Here is a 27,993-nt window from a genome sequence, read left to right as displayed (position 1 = left end):
CATTTCTGTCTGCAAAATTTAAGTTTCCGTCGCTGCCAGTGAGGGAGTAAGCGCACGCTCGACGGATCGACTAGTTTGGTCTACGACATGGATGTCAACAAGAGGGTTGTAGCTGCTTGCACAAACACACTGTTTTAACCACTCTTTTATTCATTGTGAGTCATAAACGCTGCAGTGCTGTGTTGTAAGGTGTCTGCTGATGTTGCATACCTTTTGGGGTGAGATTTGGAGCATGTTAAGACGCTTAAAACACAGTGTAAAGTTCTGACCCCATGCTGTTAGCTGTCAATGCTAACTCTCCGTTCAAGGTGCTCTGTAATGGTTGGACCAAATGTGTTCGCGTTTTCGGTACTGGCTAGTCAAGGGTAGCTTGAGAAATAAAGCTGCTGATGTTGAAATCGACCAAAGTTGTCCTTTAACATGGATGTCATTCAAGCAGTTCAAACTCTATTGTTTTAGCTATGGTAACCAAACAGAAACCATCTGTTCCTAACTATTAGAAAATACCTACATCAGTATGAAATCACTGAAGCACCTGTTTGACACTCCTAAACACAAATATTCAATGAACAATCAGTCTGCAGGCCTTAAAAAGTGCAGCGGCTGTGTTGTTCTTTGCCAACATGGATTAAAGAGGTCTAAGGCAGATGAGAGTGAGAAATAGGTGCAGAGGAATGTCAAGGTTGGATGGCATGCAAGAAGATTTTTCCCTTGGTTCATTGCAAGAGAGGATAATGAATGTGATGTGGAGGAGGCCATGTGGCCCCATCGTCAAGACAGAAGAGACTGAGTATCAATAGTGGCTATTTCTTATACTCTACAGTAATAGATTGTTATACTTTACTGTAATATTTTATACCTTTAACTTCTTTTCTGTGTTTTAAAACAGGTCAGTTGTTCAGGAAAATGCTTGCTGTGAAGCTGCAGAAATGTTTTGTGAACTATGAGACTACCAGCTTTCTTATTTTCTTATACTCTAATAGATTTTATTTTGGTTTCCATGTATTTTGTGTAATATTTACAGTATTTCAGTTTTCAGCCACAGTTTGAAAAAAAGAATCAATGGAATAAAAATGCATCAAAGCATTTCTGACTCTGGATTCAATTCTTTGCAAGAAGGCACATTTGACAACAAATGGCACTGGCATGAAAGCTACGTAGAGTAATAGGCTACAATGACAAGCAATGGTGCACCGATTCGCACTGAGTGCTGTATTTTGTATTTTGTTGTCCACTGTGTAATGGTTGATTGGAAGAGCTCATACACTTGTTTGCAAGTTGTGTTGTTTGAAGGCAAAATTAGCTTTTGTTGCATATTTTAATTGTTTTGGCATGGTTAGGGTCATGTGGGTCTTTAACACATCTTCAATTCTCGCTCCCCAGAGGACGTGTTCTGGATGTCCATAAATGATGTCTTTTAGACGTCTTTAATTGATGTCTTTACAACGTCCAGAAAAGACATAAAAACTTTCACTGTGGCTCCCTGGAGGATGTCTTCAGGATGTCCATAAATGACGTCTAAAAGACGTGATCTAGTCCACTTTTTGCTCACTGGGGAAGGCCATGGTGAGGCCGAACTTCCCAGTCATTTCCAGGGCCAGAGCAATGTGCTGGTGGAGGGCTAAAGAGGACAGAGAGAGGTTATCTAGAGGTGTTTATGATTGAGCATTAACAAGATCCATACCAGTTTATAACCTCACAAAGTCTTGTTCATGACAGAATGACTTTTGTAAAAAATAAAACTTACTTCCAACACCTCAGCTTAATCAGTGGCCATAAACAGTGACACTCTACTTAACCCGCTCACATCAGTTCTTTTTGTGAAGGGCACTGCGATCAAGTTAGAAATACAAAATAATATGCAACTTGCGGTTACTCTTTCTAACATCTTTTGACTTTTTGGCACAAAAAACCACTTGGTTATGTTTTGGAAAAGATCATACTTGGGTTAAAACTGCATTACAGTCTCATAACGTAGGTGACATAGGTTATGTCTTTTATGTATGTTCACTTGCATTCATAACATGACTTGAAAACAAGTCACTGTTTCTTGGTCACAGGACTCATACAACCACCTTCAGCACAGTCTGATACGGACTTTTCTCAAAATATATACTTCTGAACAAGAGCAGTTCTTTAAGATTTGACACTAGAGAAGTGCCTACAGCCTCAAACTTAGAAATGTAAAGTGACTGACCGTGCTTCTGTATTTGACACACTGGGAGAGAGAACATACTGGCAAGTGCCTGAAAAATGTCCTCTTTTCTGCGAAGAGGTCTTTTGTACTTTAACAAAACAAAAGCAGGAAAGTGATACCTCCTTGAACTCAACAAATTAATAACCGTGAAAAATACAAATATTACAGAGGTTGTTTGGGTGAGAGTAGAAGGGTGAAGTTCCTTAGCTCACGTGGCTCTGTTTAATGTAGCTCCCTTAGTAGCATGTGATATACCACTTAAATTTTTTTTTTTACAGATGTTGCATCATCCTTCCTGCAAGAGGGTATGTTACTTATATATTTATTACGTCCTTGAACTTCAGACTGTGCCTAACCCTCAGTGGACAGACCTGAGTTGCACAATAAGCAGCATGAGTATTTGCATCATACTTTAGCATGTGCGTTTGCACAACCCTCTTATCTAAAGGACAATTCTTGGAAAAAGCCTTTTCAGCAAAAAGCTTTTTTTGCTGGACAAGGATCATAAAGATATAAAATATATTTTCTAACGTTGGCACAAATACTGAAAGCCTGGTGGTTTTGATAACTAAATACACACTACTGCAAGCTCAATGTGCCTCTTTGGAATCAGCAGCTTTTAAAGATTCAGATTCAGTTCACCCAAATTACATATATGTTATAAAGCAAACAAGTCCTTGCCATTATGTTTTTATATATTGATATAACATTTATTTTTTACACCTTCCTTGATATCAAGCCATGCAGATGTTTTGGCTTAGATATCTGAGATTTGTGCCTCCACCTCCAATTCAAGGGAGATTTAAAAAGGAATACAATATTTTTAAACCTGGGCCCTATATACTGTATGTCCGTGTACAAACATGTTCTTGTGTATAAATGATTCATTCTTACCAGAAGTTTTGGAATCTGTTCAGTAGATGGTCTCAGCTGACAGCTGTGATACGGCTGCAGTGGCTGCAACGTAATCCTTTGAGGCAACTCCAACGTGAGGTCCGACAACATGATGGAAACGATTCCTATGGAGATAAACTATAGGGTTTCTGTGACCAGAAACCCAAGTCTCGCTCAAGGAGAAGTCTCACGAGAGGTGAGTTGTTGCAGGTGTAAAAATGAGTCACATTTGGGGGAAGGAGTTTGCAGTTTACCTAGACGAACTGCCAGCAAGAATTTTTTTTCCAAAGTCATGACTGACCATTTAACTGATTTTGACATTTAGATGAGGCATCAATTGCAACTTTTCACCAAATGAGATGTCAGAGCGAGACGTCTCCTTGAATGAGACTTATCAACAAACAGAGTTAAAAAACTGACTTTCTAATGAAAATAGGCAGGGAGTAGTGTGCAAGTTAATTTATTTGACTTCCCAAGGTAACTACAGGTGAAGGTGGGGAGAGACTCAGACTCGGGCAGCTGGAGGCAGATGGCAGCTGGGTTGAATAACAAAGCATGGAGCCAGCTTGCAGGAATCCATCTGAAGAGGGCGATCACGGAGAGAGATGTTCAGTGTAAATGTCTAATGTGATGTGTTAGCTTGTCATATGAGAAAGTGAGTTGGCTCGCTGCCCATGTAAGGTATCGTGTAACCACTGAATGTTTTCACACCCCTCTCTGTGAATTCTTTCTTTACGTGCTGGAAACGATAACTCAGCAGCTTTAGAGTTTTTGGAACACCCATAGAGATAGATAAATACCAATTCTTCTCCCTCAGAAGTTGAGTCCTCCCTCTATAACACCTGTGTTGTTGCTTTGTGATTGCTCCTCTTGTACAAGATTTAACTTTATGTATAGCATGTTTCTGATGATCAAATCAGTGTATTTTTATTACATTGCAGATCAAATATATTAACTTAAAGCAGCATTATGTAACTTTTTTACATTAAAATTAACAGCTTCAAAATCATTTTGATGGTTCAGTGTCTTGTGATAGGGTAAATGATGTCTCTGTCACAGCCAGTCTGTGCCCCTTTCTGTTGTTTCTGCACTGTAACTTCAGGATCACAGCATTACATACATGTTTACTTCAAGATACAAGTTACAATACAAGACATAAGATTGTTAAGACGTTATGAGTTTTGTTTGTAGTGCCTACTTTACAGCTGACTAACAGTGGTGTTGCACTCAGAAACTTTGGGGGCTTCAAAACTTACAAAATTTACAGTTTCTACATAATGTTGCTTTAAAAACAGGTTACTCCGGCTCTGATGCAGCATGTAGAAACAAGTAATAATGTTATCAAATAAATGTACTCAATAAAAACTGCAGTATTTGCCTCCAACATGTAGTGGCGAGGAATTATAAAGTAGCAGAAAATGAGAATACGCAAGTAAAGTAAAAGAACCTCACAAAATTGTACTTAGGTACAGTACTTGAGTGACATTACATTACAACGTTTCACCCTTGCAAATCATCAAAAATTAAAACTATGCAAACTAATAAGCAAAGAAAGCAACGAGTTTGTTATCCTTGATGATATTACAGTTTTTATTGATTGCTTTGACCTGTTTAAACAAACTGGAATCCACTCGGTTTTCATCATCACTGTCTCAGCAGAGCCCAAGACACCTCTTGCAAATGTGTTAACCCTTTCTCATTGGATTGACACATTTTCCCCACCCTTTGTCAGAACAGTTAACACGGATGTCATTCAAGCAGTCCAAACTCCATTGTTTTAACTATGGTAACCAAACAGAAACCATCTGTTCCTAACTATTAGAAACTACCTACATCAGTATGAAATCACTAAAGCACCTGTTTGACACTCCTAAACACAAATCTTCAATGAGCAATCAGTCTGCAGGCCTTAAGAAAGTGCAGGGTCTGTGTTGTTCTTTGCCAACATGGATTGAAGAGGTCTAAGGCAGATGAGAGTGAGAAATAGGTGCAGTGGAATGTCAAGGTTGGATGGCATGCAAGAAGATTTTTCCCTTGGTTCATTGCAAGAGAGGATAATGAATGTGATGTGGAGGAGGCCTTGAGGCCCCATCGTCAAGACAGAAGAGCCTGAGTATCAATAGTGGCTATTTCTTATACTCTACAGTAATAGATTGTTATACTTGTAATATTTATATATACTATATATACTGTAATATTTTATATCTTTATCTTCTTTTCTGTGTTTTAAAACAGGTCAGTTGTTCAGGAAAATGCTTGCTGTGAAGCTGCAGAAATGTTTTGTGGACTATGAGACTACCAGCTTCTTTATTTTCTTATACTCTAATAGATTTTATTTTGGTTTCCATGTATTTTGTGTAATAATTACAGTATTTCAGTTTTCAGCCACAGTTCGAAAAAAAGAATCAATGGAATCAAAAAATGCATCAAAGCATTTCTGATTCTTGATTCAATTTTTTGCAAGAAGGCAAATTTGACAACAATTGGCACTGGCATGAAAGCTACGTAGAGTACTGGTAATAGGCCACAATGACAAGCAATGGTGCACCGATTCACACTGAGTGCTGTATTTTGTATTTTGTTGTCCACTGTGTAATGGTTGATTGGAAGAGCTCATACACTTGTTTGCAAGTTGTGTTGTTTGAAGGCAAAATTAGCTTTTGTTGCATATTTTAAATGTTTTGGCACGGGTTGGAGCCTTTTGCAAGCAAAATGAGTCATTTTGATCATGAGTGCCACTGTTTCGGCCTGTGTGTTAACTGTTTTGAAAATGTGGAGTTTGAGTTGACTGCTGCATCAAAGCAATCAATAAACAATAAACAAACAAACAACCCACTCCTCAGCGGGCAGACTTCTTCCCTAGGGTCTGGAAGTTGCCCAGACCAGGAATTGGCAAAGGAGTTTAGATTTGCAACGGGCCAGCAGCTACCTTTGGGTTCGGCAGCGGCCCAAGGTACAATCTAATCAAATAAATAAATCAATCAATAAATAAAAAGAACATCAACAACAACAGATAAGACAATACAAAAAAAGGGGGTGGGGGGGGCCTTTTCACTACCGCCTCGCCTGTCTCCCCCTGGGGCTACCAACTGGGCTACTGGGAGCCGGCTAGGGGGCCCCTTCACTTGCCTTCCTGATACCCCGGTCCAACTTCGCCCCTCACTGCAATATATAACCATCAACATAATATAATTTGTTTATTATAATCCCAACAATTAATCTTACGATGGTCATTGTCATGATATATTGCTTGCATTAGGTTATGTTCACATGTTATGTTCACATATATATTATGTTATTATCCTGTATCACAGCATGATATATTACATTACAAATTTGCCCTGTATTACACTTTCATACCTCACACTATCCCTTCAGACTATATTAGGTTATAATATACTGCATTTCTTATTATAATATCTCATATTACATTATACTGTCCTATCTTATCTCAATTATCTACACTGCAAAATTTTTCACTGTAAATTTACAGTAAATTACTGGCTACTAGTTGCATTACTTTCACAGTAATTTTACAGTAATTTATTGTGAATATTTCACAGTAATTTACTGTACATGTTTCACAATAATGTACTGTAAATATTTCACAGTAAAATACAATGCATCTACAGCTGTATACTGTAACTTCACAGTAGTCATGCCCATGGAATTACTGTGATATAGCAGTATGTAGCTGTGGAATTACAATATCTTGCGGTATGTAAATTACAGTAATTGCCTGTATTTTTTAAATTTTGCAACCAGTAGCCAGTAATTTACTGTAAATTTACAGCTTAAATAATACTGTAACATATTGCAAATTTGACTTGTTACCTGTGATTTTACCACACAAACATGCTTTGGATTTGCTAAATTAAAAGTCAAAACAAGAACAAAGAAAACAAAGACAATACTCATTTTAATTTTTTAATAATTATAAAACTATCATATTCAACAATTTACAAGAGCTGTCTCTGAACATAAACATGAACATGAATTTTCAGTTTTAAAGAGCAGATTCAGCTATTAAGTGCTGATTCATTCCCTGTCTAATGTCAATATTGATACCAGTATTGATGTGTTACATGGCTGGGGTAGTTATGTTATCAGGTTACAAATCAAAATCATACTTTGGTATCACCAACTGAATCTATGAATCAATCAATCAATATTAAATCGAATCAATATCAAATTGTGATTAATAGATAGCAGGAAATTGGTTACCATATTCAACCCACACGTCAATTTACAACTCTAAACATATACAGTATAAACAATACAGTATAAATAATTTACAACTTATGAACATATTCAATATGAACATTCTTACACCAACTACGTAACAATTTCATATTTACATTGACCACTCAAAGTTAACAAGTTTACTTTGGAGCGTGCTCACGTGTCGATTGATGCCTCCACACTTCTTTGAATTTGAGCCCATCTCAGGGTTAATGCCCAAGAAGCACCTGTAAACAATAAAGCAAAGACAACTTTCAGTTTCACAGATTTAATATTGCATTGTTTATCCAAGGCACATGCAGTGGTGCCCCTTCTTCTCCGACCTCCACCAAAAAAATTAATATTGAAAGCCAAGCACGATGACAGTTTTTGTATAGCTTCAGCCTTTAAAAAACTCAAAATGCTGCCCGGTGCAAATTTACATAAACAGTTAACAAGTAGCTCAGCTGATGTTAGCAAACAGTCCAGATTGTGAACTTAAATTTACACCCTGCTGAAAATATGACACTGGACATGTCGGGATACACACATTTAACAAATACAATCAATCTATATAGAGATCTCTGATTAAAAGCAGCTTTCCATTAATGTGAGCATCAATGTGCAAGTTAGTGTGTATGTATGTTATGTTGACAGTCCGTTTGCTAAAGTCAGCTGGGTGGAAAAAGTGGTTCGCAGCATGCTCTGCTAAGAAATGACTATCGTGTCAATTATTTTGTAATAGGCAACTATAAAACAAATAGAATTCACCAATCTCATATTTACTGTATACTGAAGATCGGATGATTTGGATTGATGGCTGATCTATCGGGGCTTCCTTAGTGATACAGTTCCAAACCAAATTTTAGTCAGATACCAACTACTGGTGCATATTAAATATTGGGGGGAAAAACATGTCAAGAGACCAATAAACAAGTTATGTGAAATGATCATGTAGTGACTTTTTTGTTCATTTTTAAAATAACCACATACAGCTCGAAATGTCAATATAAAATCCAGATATCAACAGAACCTTGGACAATCAAGCAGGGGGTGCTTGGTAATATCACTGTCCTCTGCACATCAGCGGCTGTGGCACACGGCTGTTAAATAAGAAATAACATAGCATTGTAGCGTATTCAACATGGTGCATAAAAGACGTGTCACTGGTTCTAATGATTTAGAGGTTAATCAGAGCAAATGTTATGTGTCAACATATGAATGAATGTGATTAAATTACTGACTATAGGCTTAATTTGATCCAAATGTCATTTGCTAGTTTGATGAGACATTCAGTGGTGGATCAAAGTACAATATCAAGAAGAGAACCACTTAATTTTCTCAGATTATTTACAGTTCTATGTGCTATTTTTACCTCAACAGCCTGCTCCACAGGTCACTGTCCTTGTTTAAACTGCATCTGAAAAAGAATGGAGAGCAATTAGTGACAGATCATATACTTTAAGCTGGAAAATATTAGTAGTCAATTAAATACACATGCATATCCCTCCCATCGATATGACCACCAAATGAAAGCATATGATTTGAGCTTTCCAAAGATATAAGTTACTTCTCTGTGAGGCAAAGCTTCGTGGAGAAAAACGGCTTTGTAATAACTTAGTTGCTGCAGCTGGAGGCTAACGTTAGCTTACTTTAACTTTGACTTTTGCTAATTCGCGGCGAAAACACCGTGTATTCTCGGTCAAATAACTCACACACTATGCCTCTTAACGACATGTGGAGACGAATAGATGAAAACACACAATTTGAACTTTCCAAAGATATAAGTTACTTCTCTATGAGGCAAAGATTTGCGGAGAAAAAAAGGAGCATAAAGTGACGTTACCTTGATCCAAAGATCGTTCATTTACTAACATTAACTCACACAACTAATATAAACTTGTTACAAGCTGCCTAAAATGTATTGATGTTAACCTTACCATGGATGTAAGAGAACAGTATCTTATCCACCCATTAGGGGTGGGCAGATCGATCCAAATATCGATAGTATCGATACCAAGGTGAGTATTGGTATCGGTTGATACTAGCGTGATGAGATCGATATTTTTGTTGTAGTTTCTCCTCTATAAATTCAGCAAATCACTTGTATTTCTTCACAAAATTTGTGTGATCACAGCGTCTCTCCAGTCCTTATGTGCAGTGCTCCTCTCCACCTCTCTCACTCCGCTCACTCAGGTTCACTCTGAAGTATGAATATGGCAGAATATAATAACCCTTTTGTGTTTCTGTTGAAGAAATGTTAGTATTCCTATTTAGGCTACATGCAGATAGGTTATAGATTTAAAGGGATATTCCGGTGTAAATTTAATCCATGGTCTAACACACCGTGAAACTGTGTTAGACTCCCTCTCGAGAGATCAAGTTAGCAGACCGCTAATTTAGGGAGTTTTATCAACCTCAGAAACAACCGCACGACAACAATACACTGCAGTAAATGGATCCAAATATAAACCGCCACCAAAAAGCCACAAATAATGCTCAGAACAGCACCAAACTTCAGCAACAGTACAAATAGGGTCTCAGCACATAGTTCGGGGCATCTAACCTCCGCTAGCTTAGCTGGATTTCTAATGTAAAGCTGACAAAATTTACCTCTCTTCTGCAGCAGCTTCCTGTTGATGGGAAGTCCTGACAAGTCGATTACCGAGTGCAGTAGAGTTCCGCAGCTCATGGATGAAAATGTATGATTATGACTTCAATGCAATCAAAGTTCATATGTGTCTTACCTGCCAGTTTATAACAGTTATTATCGAGAGCGGACAGGGAAAAGAACGGAATTGAGCATTTCTAATCGCACTCGGTAATCGTCGCGCCAGGACTTCCCCGACCCGGAAGCTGATGGAGGAGAGTTGAAGTCTGTTTTTAGCTTCACAATATAAATCCAGCTAAGATAGCGGAGATTAAATGCCCCAGACTATGTGCTGAGACCCTATTTGTACTGTTGCCGAAGTTTGGTGCTGTTCTGAGCATTATTTGTGGCTTTTTGGTGGCGGTTTATATTTGGATCCATTTACTGCAGTGTATTGTTGTCGTGCGGTCGTTTCTGAGGTTGATAAAACTCCGTAAATTAGCGGTCTGCTAACTTGATCTCTCGAAAGGGAGTCTAACACAGTTTCACGGTGTGTTAGACCATGGATTAAATTTACACCGGAATATCCCTTTAATTATGTTAAATATTATTTTCTTATTTGGCTAAAATCTTTGTCCTGTGTTTTATTATTGTCATGATCATGATCAGCCAATTAAAGGCAAAAGTACAAAGTCATTCAATGATCAGGAATTTTCAAGTAAAAAGTATCAGTATCAGTATCGGTATCGGCAATACTGGCCCTGTAATTACTTGGTATTGGATCGATACCAAAATTTGCAGTATCGCCCACCCCTACCACCCGTATCCACCTGACGTCTCTTCTTGGTCCCACAATGCAGTGCGGTTCAAGCGCGATTCAAATTTTACAATAATTTGTTGTGTTATCACAGAGGATGGTTTGACTACAGTATTTTACTGTGGAATATTACAGTAAAATGTTGTTAAAACCTGGCATCAGTTTTATTTTTTACAGTAATTTACTTGATTTCACAGAAAATTCTACAAATATGAAATATTACAGTAAAATATTGTTAAATTCTGGTAACATTTTACAGTGTAATTACATTATATAAGGTTAAACTATAAAACACTGTACCATGTCAATATATCTCATATCATGTTGCATACTATTACTACTTATTTAACTTATTTATCTATTCTTTTTTTTTGTTCCTTCAGTTTTACTTTCCTCCTCCTTCTCTTTTCTTATTTATACTTTATTTACTTATTTTTATTGTATCATCTATCTATACCTACATACGTTTATAATACCATACTATCTGCCTCTCAGCCACTTGCATGCATGCACACTCACTCACACACACACACACACACACACACCTATATTACCTCTATACATATCATAATAACTTTTTGTCGTTTTTTTTTGTTGTTGTTGTTATCTGTACTGTATGTCCACTATCTGTATTCGTTGATCCTCGTGGTATGATGTACTTGTCCCCCATGTCACCTTGTCTTTCACCTAATTTCACCAATAAAAAATAAAAAATAAAAATAAAATAAAAATAAGAAAGCTGGTAGTCTCATAGTTCACAAAACATTTCTGCAGCTTCACAGCAAGCATTTTCCTGAACAACTGACCTGTTTTAAAACATAGAAAAGAAGTTAAAGATATAAAATATTACAGTAAAGTATAACAATCTATTACTGTAGAGTATAAGAAATAGCCACTATTGATACTCAGTCTTTTCTGTCTTGACGATGGGGCCACATGGCCTCATCCACATCACATTCATTATCCTCTCTTGCAATGAATCAAGGGAAAAATCTTCTTGCATGCCATCCAACCTTGACACTCCTCTGCACCTATTTCTCACTCTCATCTGCCTTAGACCTCTTCAATCCATGTTGGCAAAGAAAAACACGACCGCTGCACTTTTTAAGGCCTGTAGACTGATTGCTCATTGAAGATTTGTGTTTAGGAGTGTCAAACAGGTGCTTTAGTGATTTCATACTGATGTAGGTAGTTTCTAATAGTTAGGAACAGATGGTTTCTGTTTGGTTACCATAGCTAAAACAATGGAGTTTGGACTGCTTGAATGACATCCGTGTTAACTGTTCTGCAAAAGGGTGGGGAAAATGTGTTAATCCAATGAGAAAGGGTTAACACATTTGCAAGAGGTGTCTTGTGCTCTGCTGAGACAATCATGATGAAAACCGAGTGGATTCCAGTTTGTTTAAACAGGTCAAAGCAATCAATAAAAACTGTAATTCTGGGAGCAGTTCTGGAAGAACTGGAAATTACCAGGTTAAGCCTGTAAGGGTCGCCCAAGTCTACCTTCATGTATGGCAACTGTGGTGATAAACATGTTTCTTGTTTTGATTTTTTGCCATAATTATAAATTGCCATGTGGGGTTCCAACTCAACAGGAGCCAAGTTTAAGAACACGGGTTGTTAATACAGACAGGAATTATTATGTATTGTATTCTGTTTATTCCGGGACAAATGTGATAAATGAGGATGAGGGGAAAGATCGCGAGAGGCAACGCGCGAGGCAGGTGGAACCCGCCGGAGTTTGGAGGACGCAGCCTGCAGGATTACTCTGTGTATTTCCGCAGGAGGAATTTAACAGAAACAAAAAATGGATTAAAAGACAATCGGACTACTGCATGCCCGCGATCCAGAGGCCAAACGGGCCGGGTGAGAGTTGTGGGGGTTCCCTGCTCTTTTTTCTTTATTTTTTCCTTACTGAGACTTGCGGCGGCTCGCCGCGCTCCCACCTGTCAAAGTTAAATTTACTTTGATACCTTTTTTCACTAAGGACTCATTCGTTCACGGACACTTTATGTGGGTTTTTTGGTCGTGTGAACTGTGAAGTTTTTCGGGGGATTGGGGCTTTTGGATCAAATGTTTGTATTGCATTGGAGCGTGCCTCCCTTCCTTTGTTTGGTGTGCGCGTCCGGGTCGGACATCATTTGATCTTCTGACTGATATAAAACATAAGGATAACGACAATCTTCTGGGTGTTTTCGTTTCTTTGTAATTTGTGTGAACATTATTATATGAGTAAGAGAGTGATCTGCTGGTTATTTGTGTGTGTGTAAAGCGTTTTCAGTCAGCCGGCAGTGTCCATTTGCGGCATTCACCAAGTCCGCCCGTTCCCTTAAATTTGCGTTCGTATACTTTTCCTTTTGAAATAAATAATTGAAGGGGGATTGTTACAAGCCTTGAGCAAGAGCTGCGCTTTTCGGTGCCATCGACTGTCTCCAGTGGGATCGTCAAATTCCTCCACATTTCACTGATGCTGTAGTTTTCACTGCAATATTTGACAGTAATTATTTTTTTTAATTCATTTTCACTTTTTCAAAAACACATCTGGGGCTCCTCTCTTTATACCTCTAGAGGGAGCCTCCATACCACCAGTGGTACTCATACCACAGTTTGGCAATAGTGGACGTAAATGCTGACCCTATCTATGTCCTATAAAAAAAACTGGTACTTACTAACACATGTTCTGGGAATGCTCTCCAGTGTTTAAGCCACGATTGCCTCTAGCCTCTGAGATGTGTGAGATCAGTGTGTCTTGCTCACCCATCACATTTTAAACACACTCTTCAAAATTAGCTTGAAACAGTTAAAAAAGAGACCTTTATCAGGTGTTTCTTGCAAAAAAAAATGATTGCAACACGCTGGAAGCTACCTCGCTCACTCTCCTTTCAAGTGTGGATTTTAAGGTAGATATGAGTTATCTAAATTCAACGATGATATAGATGTTATATTAGCTTTTCTGGTAACTTCAGAAGCCTTTTTAATATGATCATCTGTTGGGGTGGTTGTTTGGATCTGGAGTGGGAGTTAGAGGGGGCTTTTTTATTTTCTTTCTCTGTTCTTTCACCTTTTCTCTTTCTTTATATAAATGTAACTATTGGACGCTGATTGTGCATACTGTTGTTATTCAACACAATACTGTCCTTGTTTATCTGTTAAGTTTATATTGTATGTATATTGTAATACTGTTAATCAGGCATATATGAAAAGATTGTTGTTAAGAGTTGAAGCTTGCTAAATAACTGAATGTGAACAGCGTGTCTATCACATCAAAATAATCAAACATTAATAAAATTATAATATTGTCTTGCTGAGAGAGTTTACTTGAAGTGTGTGCAGCATCCAGTCCAGTCAGGCATGAGAATGGAGATTTATGAGGGACAGATCATCGTAAGAGTACTTCTCTCTTGTAAATGCAATAAAATTTATCTGTCTTCACAAAGACATTGCTTTTGACTTTTATTAAAGAAAAGTACACAATTCCACCACAACAAGGGTCAAACTATTGCCAAGTGAAAAGAACTTACACTATTTTTCTCCCGTTATACAAGAGAACCGTATCAATCCACAGTAATTTATAGAAAAGATGAAAACAGGAGGCTTGCAAAACACATTAAAACATGCTGAGAGTTGAGAATTTCCGGACAAAATTGTCACAGCACTTAAAAAGTGTTCAACTGAAACATTTTTATTGATCACTTTTTAAAAGCAATGTGTTTACAGTAAGTTAGGTGGGATACAAAGGCAGTTGGAAATTGGGACATTTGAACAGATGCTGTCTGGTTACAGTCTTTGTCCACAGTCATCCATGACACAACCTTTGACACTAAAACAAAGAACAAAGGAATAAAATCTAAATGGAAAAAAACAAGAATCATAACTAACTACAATTTGGATTCTTTACACTGATAATCGTCGGTGCTCTCTCCTTTTTCAGCTTCCTTTTCTTGCTTTCTTCTCCTGTTTGAACATTGAGAGGACATTTAACATCAGTGTAACTGCAGAGACATAAACGTGAATTGTTCAACTATAGATTCATGACAATGCACACATCTTGGCATGTTGCACATATAAGAGCAACAAATGGTAATAATCCTGCTGGATCAGCACATTCTTTGTCACTATGAAAACCAGAAAAACATTTAGAGTACTGTTTAATGTTAGTGATTTAATTTTCCGTTGAAGTTACTCGTTATTCAACCATTAATGAATTTTGGATGCATTTGAAATCCGACTTAGAGAGAGAGAGAGAGAGAGAGAGAGAGAGAGAAATGTGTGAGTTGTGACAACAAAATGATAACTATGTTGGCATGTGGTTTCATTCTCCTTAGTGACTAAATATTTTAGCACATGATGACGTTTGTGCTGTAAAATGGCCACATACAGCTTAATTAGAATGTGTGTGTGTAGGGGCACGTGTGACAGATGGAATAATGTGCTTTACCAGCAGTTCAGCTGAAGTAGCAGAGTACCTAAGTTCTCATATTTTAGCACTTGAGCATTTTCAGGTTATGTGACACTTTATGTTTATAATGGTTACTGTCAGTTGCAGCAGCTGAAGAACAGTATTTTTGTGTTTTCTTGTGTTATATTCAAAATGTCATTCATTCACCAGTAGTAGTTACCAGCAGTGGGATCCAGCAGAGGGAGTGTAGCCCTTTTGAGTAACGTGAAGGAACACCTCGCTCGCTTCCTCCCTTCAATCATTACACACATGATCTGAGGAAAAGTCGTGTCTGTTCATCCTTGACTAAAATACTCCCTTTTCAGGTATGAGTTCCTTATAATAAGAGTATATATAATATAGAAAAGCTGACACACTACAACACTAGTCACATCGTTTTTCCACAGCCATGAGGTACTACTGTTTCACAAACGACGTACGGTAACATTATCATTAGCATTACACAAGGTTAACGTGGCTAGCTTAATCGTCGTCAGGCAAACAACTCCATAACTTCACAATACTTGAGCATACCCTATTACTAATCAGGGCCACTGGAAGTAATTTGAACAGGGGGGGGTGAGAATTTATTTATTTATTTATTTTTTTTTTGACAAAAAAACCTAGCCTATAGCCTATAGGCCTATTTAGAATACATTTTTAAATAAATAAATAGATTGAGATTCACTATTGTCATATATGTGACCGGTGTGCTTCTGCATTGTGTTGGTTTGAATGATGCTGTGACACCAGGACCTCTTTGGAGGCGATCTCCGTTTATTCTGACAGAACAACAACAGAGTAACAAGCAGAACCTCCATGTAAATAATACTGTCCACTCTAGCTCCTATACAAATACTACTATATATAACTACTATTTTTAAATGCTACTCTGTTGGCATGTACACATTGTTAGGCAGCAACTAACATAATAAAAACATTGAAACCAGAAATACATATAAAAAACCAAAGAGAAACATTAGGAAGGTTTATGATTGTCAACTGAATGAAACATGACACCCACCTCTCCCACAGGAGAATTGTACGAAAGGGCAGAGGTGGGGGACCCAGAAAGCATTTATAGTAGGGACCACAAAAGAAGAAATTAAAGATGAGGACCTCCGAGCTACACACACAGTCTGCACATATCAGATTTGTAGGCAGTAACAGATTTTGAGTAATTATATACACATTTGATTCGACATACAGGTTGACCCAGTGACATATACACTTCAGTGCACACAGCCAGGGTCTGTAACACACAGACATCATCAGTTCTCAGATGAATATATTGTAGTGATTGGAGGAGTACCGTTTGCAGATGGTGAGCGCTGATGGCGCAAAGACTCATGGGAGTAATTCTCAAGTGTTTATGAGACTGTTGTTGACTCAATTATGATCATTACTGCAGGACTCTACTGCACTCGGTAATCGACTCACAGGGCTTCCCCACAACAAGGAAGCCTTCTCGGGTGGTGAGTTTTGTTTATCTATTCCGACAAATACGGCAACTATATCAAATGTTTGATGCCTCGAAATATGTGCTGGGACCCTATTTCTAATGTTGGTCAAGTTTGGTGCTGTTCTGAGCATTATTTGTGGCTTTTTGATGGCGGTTTTATATTTGTAAATCTTTTTATTGGATTTTTTGCTCTCTCACAGCAGAAATCAACACACACAGCATATACAGGTGTCCCCGAAGGGATTAAACGGAAAGATTGTCTTACATAGTGTGTGTTGAAAACAACAATCAACTTAAACTAAGCTGAACGGCTTCTATGACTGAACCTTGATTACCCTTGTCCCTTCCCACCCAAAGCAAAAACAAAAAAAATAAAAAATAAAAAAATAAGTGAAAATAAATAAATAAATAAATAAAATGGTTAAATTAAATTAAAAAAAAGAAGAAGAGGAGAAGAAAGAGAAACGTCACTAGTAGGATATGCAAATCCATAAAACAAACTAGAGGGGGAGCATCTAGTCACTATCAGGGTGAATAGTAGTTCTATCCAAGTATTCTATGAAGGGCTGCCAGGTTTTATTGAAAGCCTCGCCAGAACCCGCAAGTGAGAATCTAACCTTCTCAAGTTTAATGTGAGTTAGGACCTCCCTAAGCCAGCTATTGTGTGAAGAGGGAAGAGCATGTTTCCACTTAAACAAAATGAGGCGTCTGGCCAGTAGAGTTGTAAAGGCCAATACCCGCTGTTTTGTCTTAGGAAGATTAGGAGTTGTAAGTGGGGGGGAACCAAACAGCATTGTTCCGGGGTCAGGGCTAAGATCCACATCAAGCAGCACCGCAAGAGTATCAAAAATTTGGCGCCAGAAATCACTTAGGTTTGGGCAGGACCAAAACATGTGTGTGTGATTAGCCGGTGATTGTTTACACGTGTTTTGATATACCCATGCAAACACATTAGCCTATAGCTTAGTAGCAAATGCTTATTCATTTAAGAATAGTAGTGGGCTAATAAACATTATTAGCAGTAAGTTATAACTTGCCTGGGATCCATAGCAGTGGCCACAGCGTACAGTGGATTCTTCTCGATGTCTGCAAACCTTCTCTGGACCGCTTCCAACAGCGTGGCTTTGGCAGTGCCCACGCCACGGTCTGTGTCTGCTGCTCTCCCCAAAAGGCGCTCCAGTGCAGTGATTTCAGGGATGACAACTGTGGCGGTGGCTGACGAGGAGCTAATTGTCTTAGTGAGTTCCTCAAAAGGTTTAAGGATGCTCAACACATTCTCAATTAAACCCCACTGATTTGTGCTGAGTACGGCCGGGAGCTCGTGTTCTGTTGCGTATAAGCCCAGGGCACGTTTCTGTTCCAACAGCGACTGCAACATATAAAATGTGCTGTTCCACCTCGTGGGGACGTCTTGTTGCAAGCACTTCGTGGGTTGACCCAACTCCTCCTGGATAGCGTGGAGTTTTGAATAGGCTAGCGATGAATGTTTAAAGTGCGTGACTATTCTCCTGCCTGTTGCCACAGTGTCAGTGATAGTGCGTTGAGGCTGCAGTCCCTCACTCACCGCTAACTGGAGTGTATGAGCCATACACGGGAGACTGGGGAAGTTGCCATCATCCAGTGCTTTGGTCATATTCCGAGCGTTGTCACGCAACACGACATGAACCCTCTTCTTGTCGATTTTCCACTCCGCCAACATTTTTTCAAATTTGGCTCTTAGATTGTCCGCGGTGTGGGACCCGGCGCATTCTTCACAGTGTAGAAGGACTTGATGTAGCTCAAATTTATCATCCAGCCACTGAGCAGTCAGGCTCAACATTGACATTAAGCTCACGTTAGAAGTCCAAATGTCCGTTGTGAAATTGACCGGGGATTTAGTGGCGTCCAGCAGTTTGTGTATATGGCTTGAAACGCTCTCAAACAACTCTGGCAGCGCTGTGTTAGAAAAGTACCGCCTACTTGGTAATTTGTACCGTGGACTCAGGTGTTTACGAAGCCTTTATCCTGTACTACGCTAAACGGCTGGTCGTCCAGTGCCATAAACTCCATTATTTTCCTAGTGGTGGCGTTGGACTTTTCAGTGTTGATGTCGAACATAGGAGCCACGATGGAGGGTTGTTGTGGTTGCTGCGACTCTGCTGCATCCCTCCTCTTAGCAGCAGTGTCCTCCTTATATTTGCTAAACAAACCTGGGTGCTTCTTTTCCAAGTGGCGTATTAAGTTTGTTGTTCCAAATGTCTTAGGCATTGATCCTCCACGGCTTACTTTTGACTTGCAAGCATTACAAACAGCGTGTTTTGGGTCGTCCTGGGGCAAAGTGAAATAAGTCAAAATCAGCGACATGTTTTCTTCCTGACTCTTGCTAGTTTTTAGCTGTTTTGCTCTGGGCGCGTTGAGCTGCTACGCACCGCGCATGCGGGTCAGTTTGATCGGCCGAAAACCGGAAATTACGACAGTGACCGGCCAGTCACTGATTGGGGCCGATTGGATATAAAACTGGCTTTTTTAATCGGCAGCTGATTGATCGGTGCATCTCTAATGTAGGGGCATGGTCTGAGATCACTATACAGTGATACTCATTTGAGCTGACCCAATGCAATAGCCTATTATCAACGAGGAAAAAATCAATCCTTGAATATGTACGATGAACGTGGGAAAAAAACGAAAAAGCTTTGGTAGATGATTGAGAGACCTCCAGGGATCACTTAGGCCAAGTTGGTTTATAAAGGATTTCAGTGTGGCAGCAGAATTGGACAAAGCGAAGGGTCTAGCAGAGGACCTATCCAGAATAGGATCCTGAATAAGGTTGAAGTCGCCGCCTATAATCGGATAGTGACTGTCTACATCAGGAAAGGAGGAGAAAAGATGGGTGATAAATTTGTCATCGTCCCACACGGGGGCGTAGGCACTCACTAAAATAACTGGGATATCAAACAGTCTGCCAGAAACAGCCACAAAACGACCATTGGGGTCTTCAATAGATTTTGTTGGTTCAAACGTTATATTTTTACTGACAATAATTGCCGCCCCTCTCGCCCTCACTGAAAACTTAGACAACGTAACTTCCGTGAACCTGTGTTGATTAGGCCTAAAAATAATTAAATTAAAATCCAAAATACACAATAGCCTGTGTCAAAATTATTTCCCCAAATATTCGTAATGAATTTATAAATTGTGCAAAATATTTTTTATACATTTTTTAAAAATCTCCCTCTCGCCGCTAGGGGGTGCTGCAGCACCCCCAGCACCCCCACTTCCCGTGGCCATGTTACTAATAGTTTCCTTAGCACATATATTCATTTACCCAACACACTAGTAAATATTAACTGTTGTTTAAGTGTCATCGAGTGTACTGCTGTGAATCCCGAGTTGACATGGTGTAGGTTTTTATGTACATGTGCATAGTAGTCCAGTGTATTTGTGTCTGACTGTACACATTGTCGTGCTGCCGTTTGCATTGATTGTATATTGTTATTTTTATAATTCAGTCATTACACACATGATCTGAGGAAAAGTCGTGTCTGTTCATCCTTGACTCAAATACTCCCTTTTCAGGGTGTTTACACATGCTGTGTCCATAGCACTGAAACGGAGCGAAGGAGTTGGATCAATAGACAGACATGAGTTCAGTTTCATAGCCTCCCTCAGTGTGCAAACTCACCCGCATATCTGCTGCATTTGTGTTATGGTCTCTGGCAGAGGCTTCCTATAAGTTTCTGGCAGCAGGAAACATAGAACAGCACCAGAAATGGCCAAACTTCCCATCAATATGTATGGAAGTGCCTTGTAGTATTGTCCTGCAAAAAGAAGCCAAAATTACAACAAGAAAGAAGGAGAAAACATACATTAGAAAAACTGACAACTGATCGAACAGCTTATTGTCACATCAGAGAGGCTGGAACCAGGGAGTATTTTGCATTTCTGCTTGAAAAATGAAAGAAGTATTTAGATGATTATCGAACAACATCTCACTCAACGTATCATGTCTTCCATTCAACCCTCTCCCCTCTCGCCCTGGACATTGGCAAGGTGAACTATGCACGTTTGCTGTTCAGCTCGGTGTTTAACACTATAGCTCCCCTCAGACTAGGGATCTGAGGATGAGCTCTTCACTCTGCTCTTGGGTCTTGGACTTTCTGATCTATTGGTTCGCAGAGATTCAGACACCCAGGGAGGGAGGGGCGATGACCGTGCCAGTCAGGAGCTCAAAATAGAAAGAAGTACAAATAAATATACTTACTCAGATAAACGATGAAGGGGGAGATGATTGTCCCAATACGAGCAGCCATGGAACAACATCCCATTGCCGTATTTCTAATAACAGTGGGGAAGAGCTCTGATGAAACGGCATACACAATACAAAATGAAGACGTCATGCCAAATTTCCCCAACATCTCGAGAAACACAGACACAGCTGGTAGATCTGAGGAAATAGAAAATAATAACTTTAATTATAGCAAAGAAAAAACAAGTCAAATTAATTAAAAAAAATTAAAGATAACATTTAAAGTCCATTCAACAAGATGGTGAACTGATATACCTGCTAGCATGGATGCTGTGTTTGTATATTGTATGTTGTAGCTCACAGCATCACTTTGCCTAAGTACAGCCTCACAGAGCTGACGTGGCTGTAAACTCAAACTTGTTAAATTTTCAGTGACAATATGAATCCATCTTACGTTAAGTGTTCATGTCTAGGTGTCGAGCAAAAGAACTTCAGCTGTACCTATTGGGATGAGGTGAACGCAGAGGATCATAATGCCTCCAAGGAAGAGTGTGGACGATTGGCAGAAGCGCCTGGGGCAGTATTGCAGCAGTATCAAGGCAATAATGTAAGCTGGCACTTCGGTCACAGCAGACAGGAAGCAGTTTAAGAAAGGGTCCCCATGCAGGTTTGATGTGTTGAGGAGTAAGGCGTAGTAACTAATGGTGATGATGATCCTGCAGAGACATCCAAAACAATGAGGTGAATACAAATAGGACGAGAAACAAAAATTTTGTTTCACATTTGGCCCTGAGCTGTGAAGGAAGGTGTGAAGTTTGACCATTATTGATTGAATCGACTTTTGGTGTACAGGCATTACTCTATGTTGTGAGGAAATCGTAGACGTACCACAGAAGTGAACACAGCAATGTAACAGACAAGACATTGCAGCTTCTCAGGATAGCTGAGATGTTGTATTTCTTATCTTTCATAGTGAGTGCATCTTCAATCTGAGAAAAAAAAGAAACAGTTGTAAAGAGTTAAATAAAACACAAGCCCTGCCAAAGACAACTGAACATGGAAGCATGACAATAGTCGGGAATCATATTGGTGTCTGAATGGTGCTGAGCAGCACATTGTCAACACACGGCACCACAAATCTGACGCCATAGACTGATTGTGTTGAATTTCTATTGAATTTGTACAACAATGATAGAAGTAATAAATAATAAAACATATTTTGATTACCTGACCAAGAATATTTTTCCGCAGTATGAGTTTTATATATATATATATATATATATATATATATATATATATAGATATATATATATATAGATATATATATAGATATATATATATATATATATATATATATATATATATATATATATATATATATATATATATATATATATATAAAATCTAATAATATATGCGTAAGCACCGTTTACAACTGAGTAAATGTCTTTTTATATTGTTGTATGGTACAATAAGGAAGTAGAACTAGTGTTGTACATTATGTTGTGGTTATGTTACGTTACGTTGCGTTGCCTGAAGTTGCATTGTCTTGTGTTTTGTTACATATTGTTATGTTACATTATGTCATGTTATGTTGTGTTATTTTAAGTTATGTCATGTCATGTTATATTGTGTCATCTTATGTTGTGTTATGTAATTGTATTTTATGTTGTGTTGTGTTATTAATGGTATTTTATGTTGTGCTGTGTTGTGTTATTTAATGGTATTTAATGTTGTGTTGTGTTGTGTTATATAAAATGTCATAAATAAAAACTTGCTGATACATTTACCTCTTCTTGTGTAAAAATGGCCTTTGGAACCTCTACTTTATTATCCTTGGCAGCTTCTCTCAGTATTGTTTCAGCCTCCTCCACTCTTCCCTGATAAAGCAGCCAGCGAGGAGACTCTGGGACTAACCTTGAGAAGCAAAATACATTGTCAGCAGATTCACAAGGAGATGCAGGACAAACTACAACAAACCAAACTGAGCAGCATTTTATTTTGGCAAATATTACGGAATGTTAGTCTCCACTGGTGCTCCCTAAGGATAATTGTTACTTAAAACAAGCATGTAATGGCTGTTGTGTAAAATGCCAAGCTTAACCCTTAGATGCATAAGTGGGTCAAAAATGACCCGGTGACGTTGTTTTCTTGCAATATCTTCGTAATGAAAATTTGTTATCATTTCATATTCCAGGTATTCCTCAAAAAATATGTTTTTGATATGATGTCATTGAACATTTTAATTTACCTTTTAAACATAAAAAAAAAAAGTTTTTGTATTACTACCCCAAGCTTCCATAAGTGGGTCAAAAATGACCCGCATGCATTTCTTATGGAATTTCATGAGAACCTTTAAATTCTTATCCTTTATGAGTATTATGTCAAAGAGTATGTGTTATTACCATGTAATAATGTATTAGCCTAATTTATAGTTGGCTAACATTAACTAGCAAACTATGCAGCAATAATACAATTTCAACAACATACTTGCACATTCACACATTCACATGTGTTTGTGTGTGTGTGGAAGAGTATGTGCTATTATCACTTATCACTATGTATCAGCCTTATTTATAGTTAGCTAACATTAGCTAGCGAACTATGCTAGCTAACATTACTGTATGTACTGTACTATAGGTGTGTGTGTGTGGGGGGGGTCATTCACGAGTATTATGTGAAAGAGTATGTGTTATTAGCCTAATTTATAGATAACGTTAGCTAACATTAGCTAGCGAACTATGCTAGCTAACATCACTGTATGTGTCTGTGTGTCATTCATGAATATTATGTGAAAGAGTATGTGTTATTATCATGTATTGACTTTTAATTATTTTTTTATTGTTTTAGTCTAACACAAATTAGCTAACTAACCTAGCTCACATAGAAAGAAAGAGAAAGAAAGAGAAGAGGTGTCAGATCTGCCCAAGTCATAAAGATCGAAAAGTCTGCAATAGGTGTGGCAAATGCAGTGTATGTGTGCAATTGTCACAGCGAGAAACAAATAGTTTGTGACAACTGCATGCAGTGAGGGACTATGACTGAAAACAAAAGCTCTACAAATAGAGATGACACACACAAGCACACACAAGCACACACACACAAATGCGAATGTAAATAAGTTGTCTTTGTTTCAATTATTATTGTTCAAAATGTTTGAAAATTAAAGATTAGAATAAGTTAAACATGAAATCATTCTTGTGTGTACAATACAAAACATAAAATGAATGATTATTCTTAATAAAAATGACAAAAATGGCATAAAAAAGCATTGATTCTATTACGGGTCATTTTTGACCCACTTATGGAAGAGTGTAGGGTCCAATCACTCATGCATCTAAGGGTTAAATGCAATATAGAATTACTCTTACCACCACAGAGGAACATAGATCAGACTAGAGGCAGCCATGGGAATTAGCAGCAACCGCCAGTCCCGGAAGAAGTAACCTGCAAGTGGCGTTGCCATGTTCCCCAAAGCGGAACCCATAAAAACCCCAAGGGAGCAGAAGACCACTCGAGCTTTTGGGCCTAGAATTTCTGTACCTGCAGGGAATAAATTAAAGGAATATTACGGTGTAAGTTTAATCCATGGTCTAACACACCATGAAACTGTGTTACGGCAACTATGTTCAAATGTTTGATGCCTCGAAATATGTGCTGGGACCCTATTTCTAATGTTGCTGAAGTTTGGTGCTGTTCTGAGCATTATTTGTGGCTTTTTGATGGCGGTTTTATATTTGGACCCATTTACTGCAATGTATTGTTGTCGTGCGGTCGTTTCTGAGGATGCTAGAACTACGTTAGCTAGCGGTCTGCAAACTTTATCTCTCGAGAGGGAGTCTAACGGTTTGATGGTGTGTTAGACCATGGATTAAATTTACACCGGAATATCCCTTTAACAGAGGACTTGGGGAAAAAAACACCTTCTTTTCGTTTATTGGTGCTTCATTGCCAGTCCGTTCTGTTCAGACAAATGTGAGATCAACCACAAAAAGCAAGAGCAGATGCTTTATATGGCAGAATTTATGATCATATGAAATTATTTTCCATTAGCAGCAACACTTTTCCAAAACCATAGAAGAACTTTAGTATAAGATAGGAGGCCCACCAAGGATGCAGCACCCTTTTACCACCTAGACTTTGATAGGCACAACAATTTCTTTAAACATACATCCAATCTACATTAATTTACCTGTATTTCAAAGCATCACACATGTGACAATCTTGCACACTTTTGTACACTACACCGATACACTGTATGTAAAAATGTGTAACCTGGATCTCCATTAAGTTTAAGCCAGAATATAACAGATTATTACATCCTCCATGTTGGAAATCTTTTCTTGAAAACGTACCCAGCACAAATGCAATGATATAGTTGGAGTATCCACCCGCACCCACGAAAAAGAAAATTAAGCTGAAGACCTCCCAGCTCGGGGAGAATATCTGCGCCGCGATGGACACGGTCTGAAGAACCATCATAAGAAACATGGCCGGCCTCCTCCCATATCTGCATAAGAAATACAGGAGTTGAGTTAATTACATGACTTCTTTGCACCTAACAGCAAAATTAGAGTGTTTAAGACAACATTGAGTACAGTACAGTACCTGTCAGACATCTGGCCTGAGAGAAACGCTCCTACTAGCACACCAATGTAATGGATGGAGATGGCCAGTGGAGATTTGTATCCGTTCTCACACACCAAGTCCCACTGCAAAATCAAAAGTATATAAGTACACTATTTCCAAATATAATATAAAAATAACACATGATAAGTTGAAAAATAAAAAAATAATTATAATGATCAAAAAACAAAAACACAAGATACATATATTTAGGAAATCATACACTGAAAACATAAATAATAATAATAATAATATATTAAATTCCTTCCAATAGATCCCCCTTGAATCCTACACACTGCGCCTTTAACTTAGTTTAGCCTTTGTAAAAATACCATTTTGTAACTTTGTACAATTTATTTGTGGAAACCTTGAAAACATTTTGCAGTGGAGGTAACTGATATCTTATCACTCACCTCCGTGACAGTAGTTGACTGGTAGATTTTCTTGCTGTATGTCCAGCCATCCAGACAACTCTCCAAAGGAATTTTACTCACATTCACATCCACATTTGGGATGAATTCATTCTGGGAGTAGTTAGTGACAATTTCCAGATTAAGCCTCGAGCAAGAGCTGCGCTTTTCAATGCCATCAACTGTCTCCAGTGGAATCGTCACATTTCTCCACATTTCACTTATGCTGTAGTTTTCAGGGATGTAGCACTCGTGAGGTGGAGTATCACTTACAAATACTACGTAGGTGCCAACAAAGCCATTCGGGAGGATGCTGATGGCCAGGGCAAAAAAAATCCTTAGCTGAAAGGGTCCCCAAGATCCAAGAAAAGATGTAATGCTGTCATAGTCTCTAACTTCTAACTTGCCCATTACTTCACCAAAATTATCAATATTTTTTTTTAAAAAAAGAAAGGAGGAAAAATAAGCAGACACTTCTTCAGTACTGAGAGGCACAAAAGAGACTGTGATCTACCGCTCTGTGACCAACAAGCTTACTTAAGGATTTATTAACTAGGGAGGTTACACAGTAACTGTGCTTACAGTGGCGTAAAACAAGTACGTTTTACAACACAATATTATTTCAAATAAATCCTTTTTAGATTAGCTATTTTACTTAAAACATAGTGATGTGTAAAACATTAACGATGCCTGTAATTGTGATACAAAAGGATGTTTGAAATATTCTCTTACAGTTAGATGTTTTAGAGATAAAGAAGTTAGCACATTTAAGCTCACAGGCTCATCTGTGCTCCTCCATAAACTATTGCAGAGGACCAAAGTCTTGTAGGAGAGCAGCCCATGGGGAGTTTTGCTCAATCATTATTGTTATACAGAATGTATAAAGCCTTCTCTTTATAATAATGAATAATAATAATAATAACAATACATTGTATTTGATGGCGCCTTTCATGGCACTCAAGGTCACCTTACATCAAGTTAAAAAAACAATCAATAAACAATAAACATTCATAAAACAGCAACAAAGTCAACAATAAGAAACATTTGATGAAGCAGAGCTAAGTAAAGAGTTTAAGATCAGCATTTACAAACAAACATAAGGTGCAGTTAATGCAGTTAGAGTGAGTAGGCTAGTTTAAAAAGATGTGTTTTAAGAGCAGTTTTGAATTTTGTAATGGAGTCCAGTAAGCAGATGTGAGACGGGAGGGAGTTCCAGAGTTTGGGTGCAGCTTAGGAGAAAGCCCTGGCACCCATTGTGCTGAGTTTGATGACTGGTGGTGCCAGTAAACCTGCTGATGAAGATCGCAGGGAGCGAGAGGGGGTGTAGGTTGAAAGCAGGTCTGTGAGGTAAGGAGGGGATATATTATGCAGAGCTTTAAATGTTAGTAGTAACATTTTAAAGTTAATCCGTTGTGAAACAGGGAGCCAGTGTAGCTGAATCAGCAGGGGGGAGTGACATGTTCAGTGGACTTAGAACGTGAAATAATCATTGCTGCAGCGTTCTGGACTGGTTGTAGTTGGTTGATGAGTTTGTTGGGGATGCCTGCCAGGATTGCATTGCAGTAGTCAATGCGTGATGTGACCAGAGCGTTGACTAGGACTTCTGTGGAGTGTTGCATTAATGCGGGGCGTAGTCCGGAGATATTTCGAAGATGGAAAAAGGCAATCCAGGAGACATTGTTTAGTGAGTGGAGAAAGAGAGGGTACTGTCAAGAATAACACCAAGGCTCTTAACCTGTGTGGAGACAGGTATGGTGGCGTTAGCAATGGCGATTGAACAGACATTAGTTTTTGAGAGTGGGGTTTTAGTGCCAATGAGGAGTAACTCAGTTTTACTGCTGTTGAATTTGAGGTAGTTGTTTGTCATCCATAACTGAAGATCATGGAGACACGCAATCTCTTATCTCTCTTATAATCAATAACATTTATGAATGTTCAAACTTTCTGTTAATCTCTGGCTTGGTGGTAATGGTTTATAGCCCTTGCCATAAAAATATGACATAGGGTACTATTTCATTGGCTTGCCTGTAAAGATAAGCAGAACAGAATAGTTACAACACAAGCTGATGTCTAAAATATGTCTTAATTTGAAAGCCTATGTACCATAAAACCA

General features: G+C 38.4%; 1 protein-coding gene across 1 annotated transcript; it reads right to left on the bottom strand.

The window, feature by feature from the left end:
• Positions 1-14,389: 14,389 nt before the first annotated feature.
• On the bottom strand, positions 14,390-26,383 carry LOC115593529 (solute carrier family 22 member 5-like). Its single transcript, XM_030437062.1, has 10 exons — positions 25,884-26,383; positions 25,453-25,556; positions 25,200-25,354; positions 24,216-24,387; positions 22,635-22,761; positions 21,733-21,833; positions 21,346-21,560; positions 20,860-21,042; positions 20,281-20,416; positions 14,390-14,673 (listed from the first exon to the last, which is right to left on the bottom strand). Exons 1-10 carry the CDS (start codon positions 26,289-26,291, stop codon positions 14,598-14,600), a joined length of 1,677 nt encoding a protein of 558 aa, XP_030292922.1. The 5' UTR covers positions 26,292-26,383; the 3' UTR covers positions 14,390-14,597.
• Between the last annotated feature and the right edge of the window lie 1,610 nt (positions 26,384-27,993).

This window comes from Sparus aurata, chromosome 13, assembly GCF_900880675.1.
Source record: "Sparus aurata chromosome 13, fSpaAur1.1, whole genome shotgun sequence".
Classification (NCBI taxonomy): domain Eukaryota; kingdom Metazoa; phylum Chordata; class Actinopteri; order Spariformes; family Sparidae; genus Sparus; species Sparus aurata.
Note: the sequence above shows the minus strand (reverse complement) of the source record. Positions and strands in the feature narration are given on the sequence as shown.

Bases quoted from the DNA above. Each gene is read 5' to 3' on its own strand.
- LOC115593529 (XM_030437062.1), bottom strand. From the start codon at position 26,291: ATGGGCAAGTTAGAAGTTAGAGACTATGACAGCATTACATCTTTTCTT. The intron at 21,561-21,732 runs GTACGTCTACGA...ATGTCTCTGCAG, and splicing joins TTGCTGTGTTCACTTCTGTG to GATCATCATCACCATTAGTT. The intron at 20,417-20,859 runs GTAAGTATATTT...TTCTTTTTGCAG, and splicing joins CCCCTTCATCGTTTATCTGA to GACAATACTACAAGGCACTT.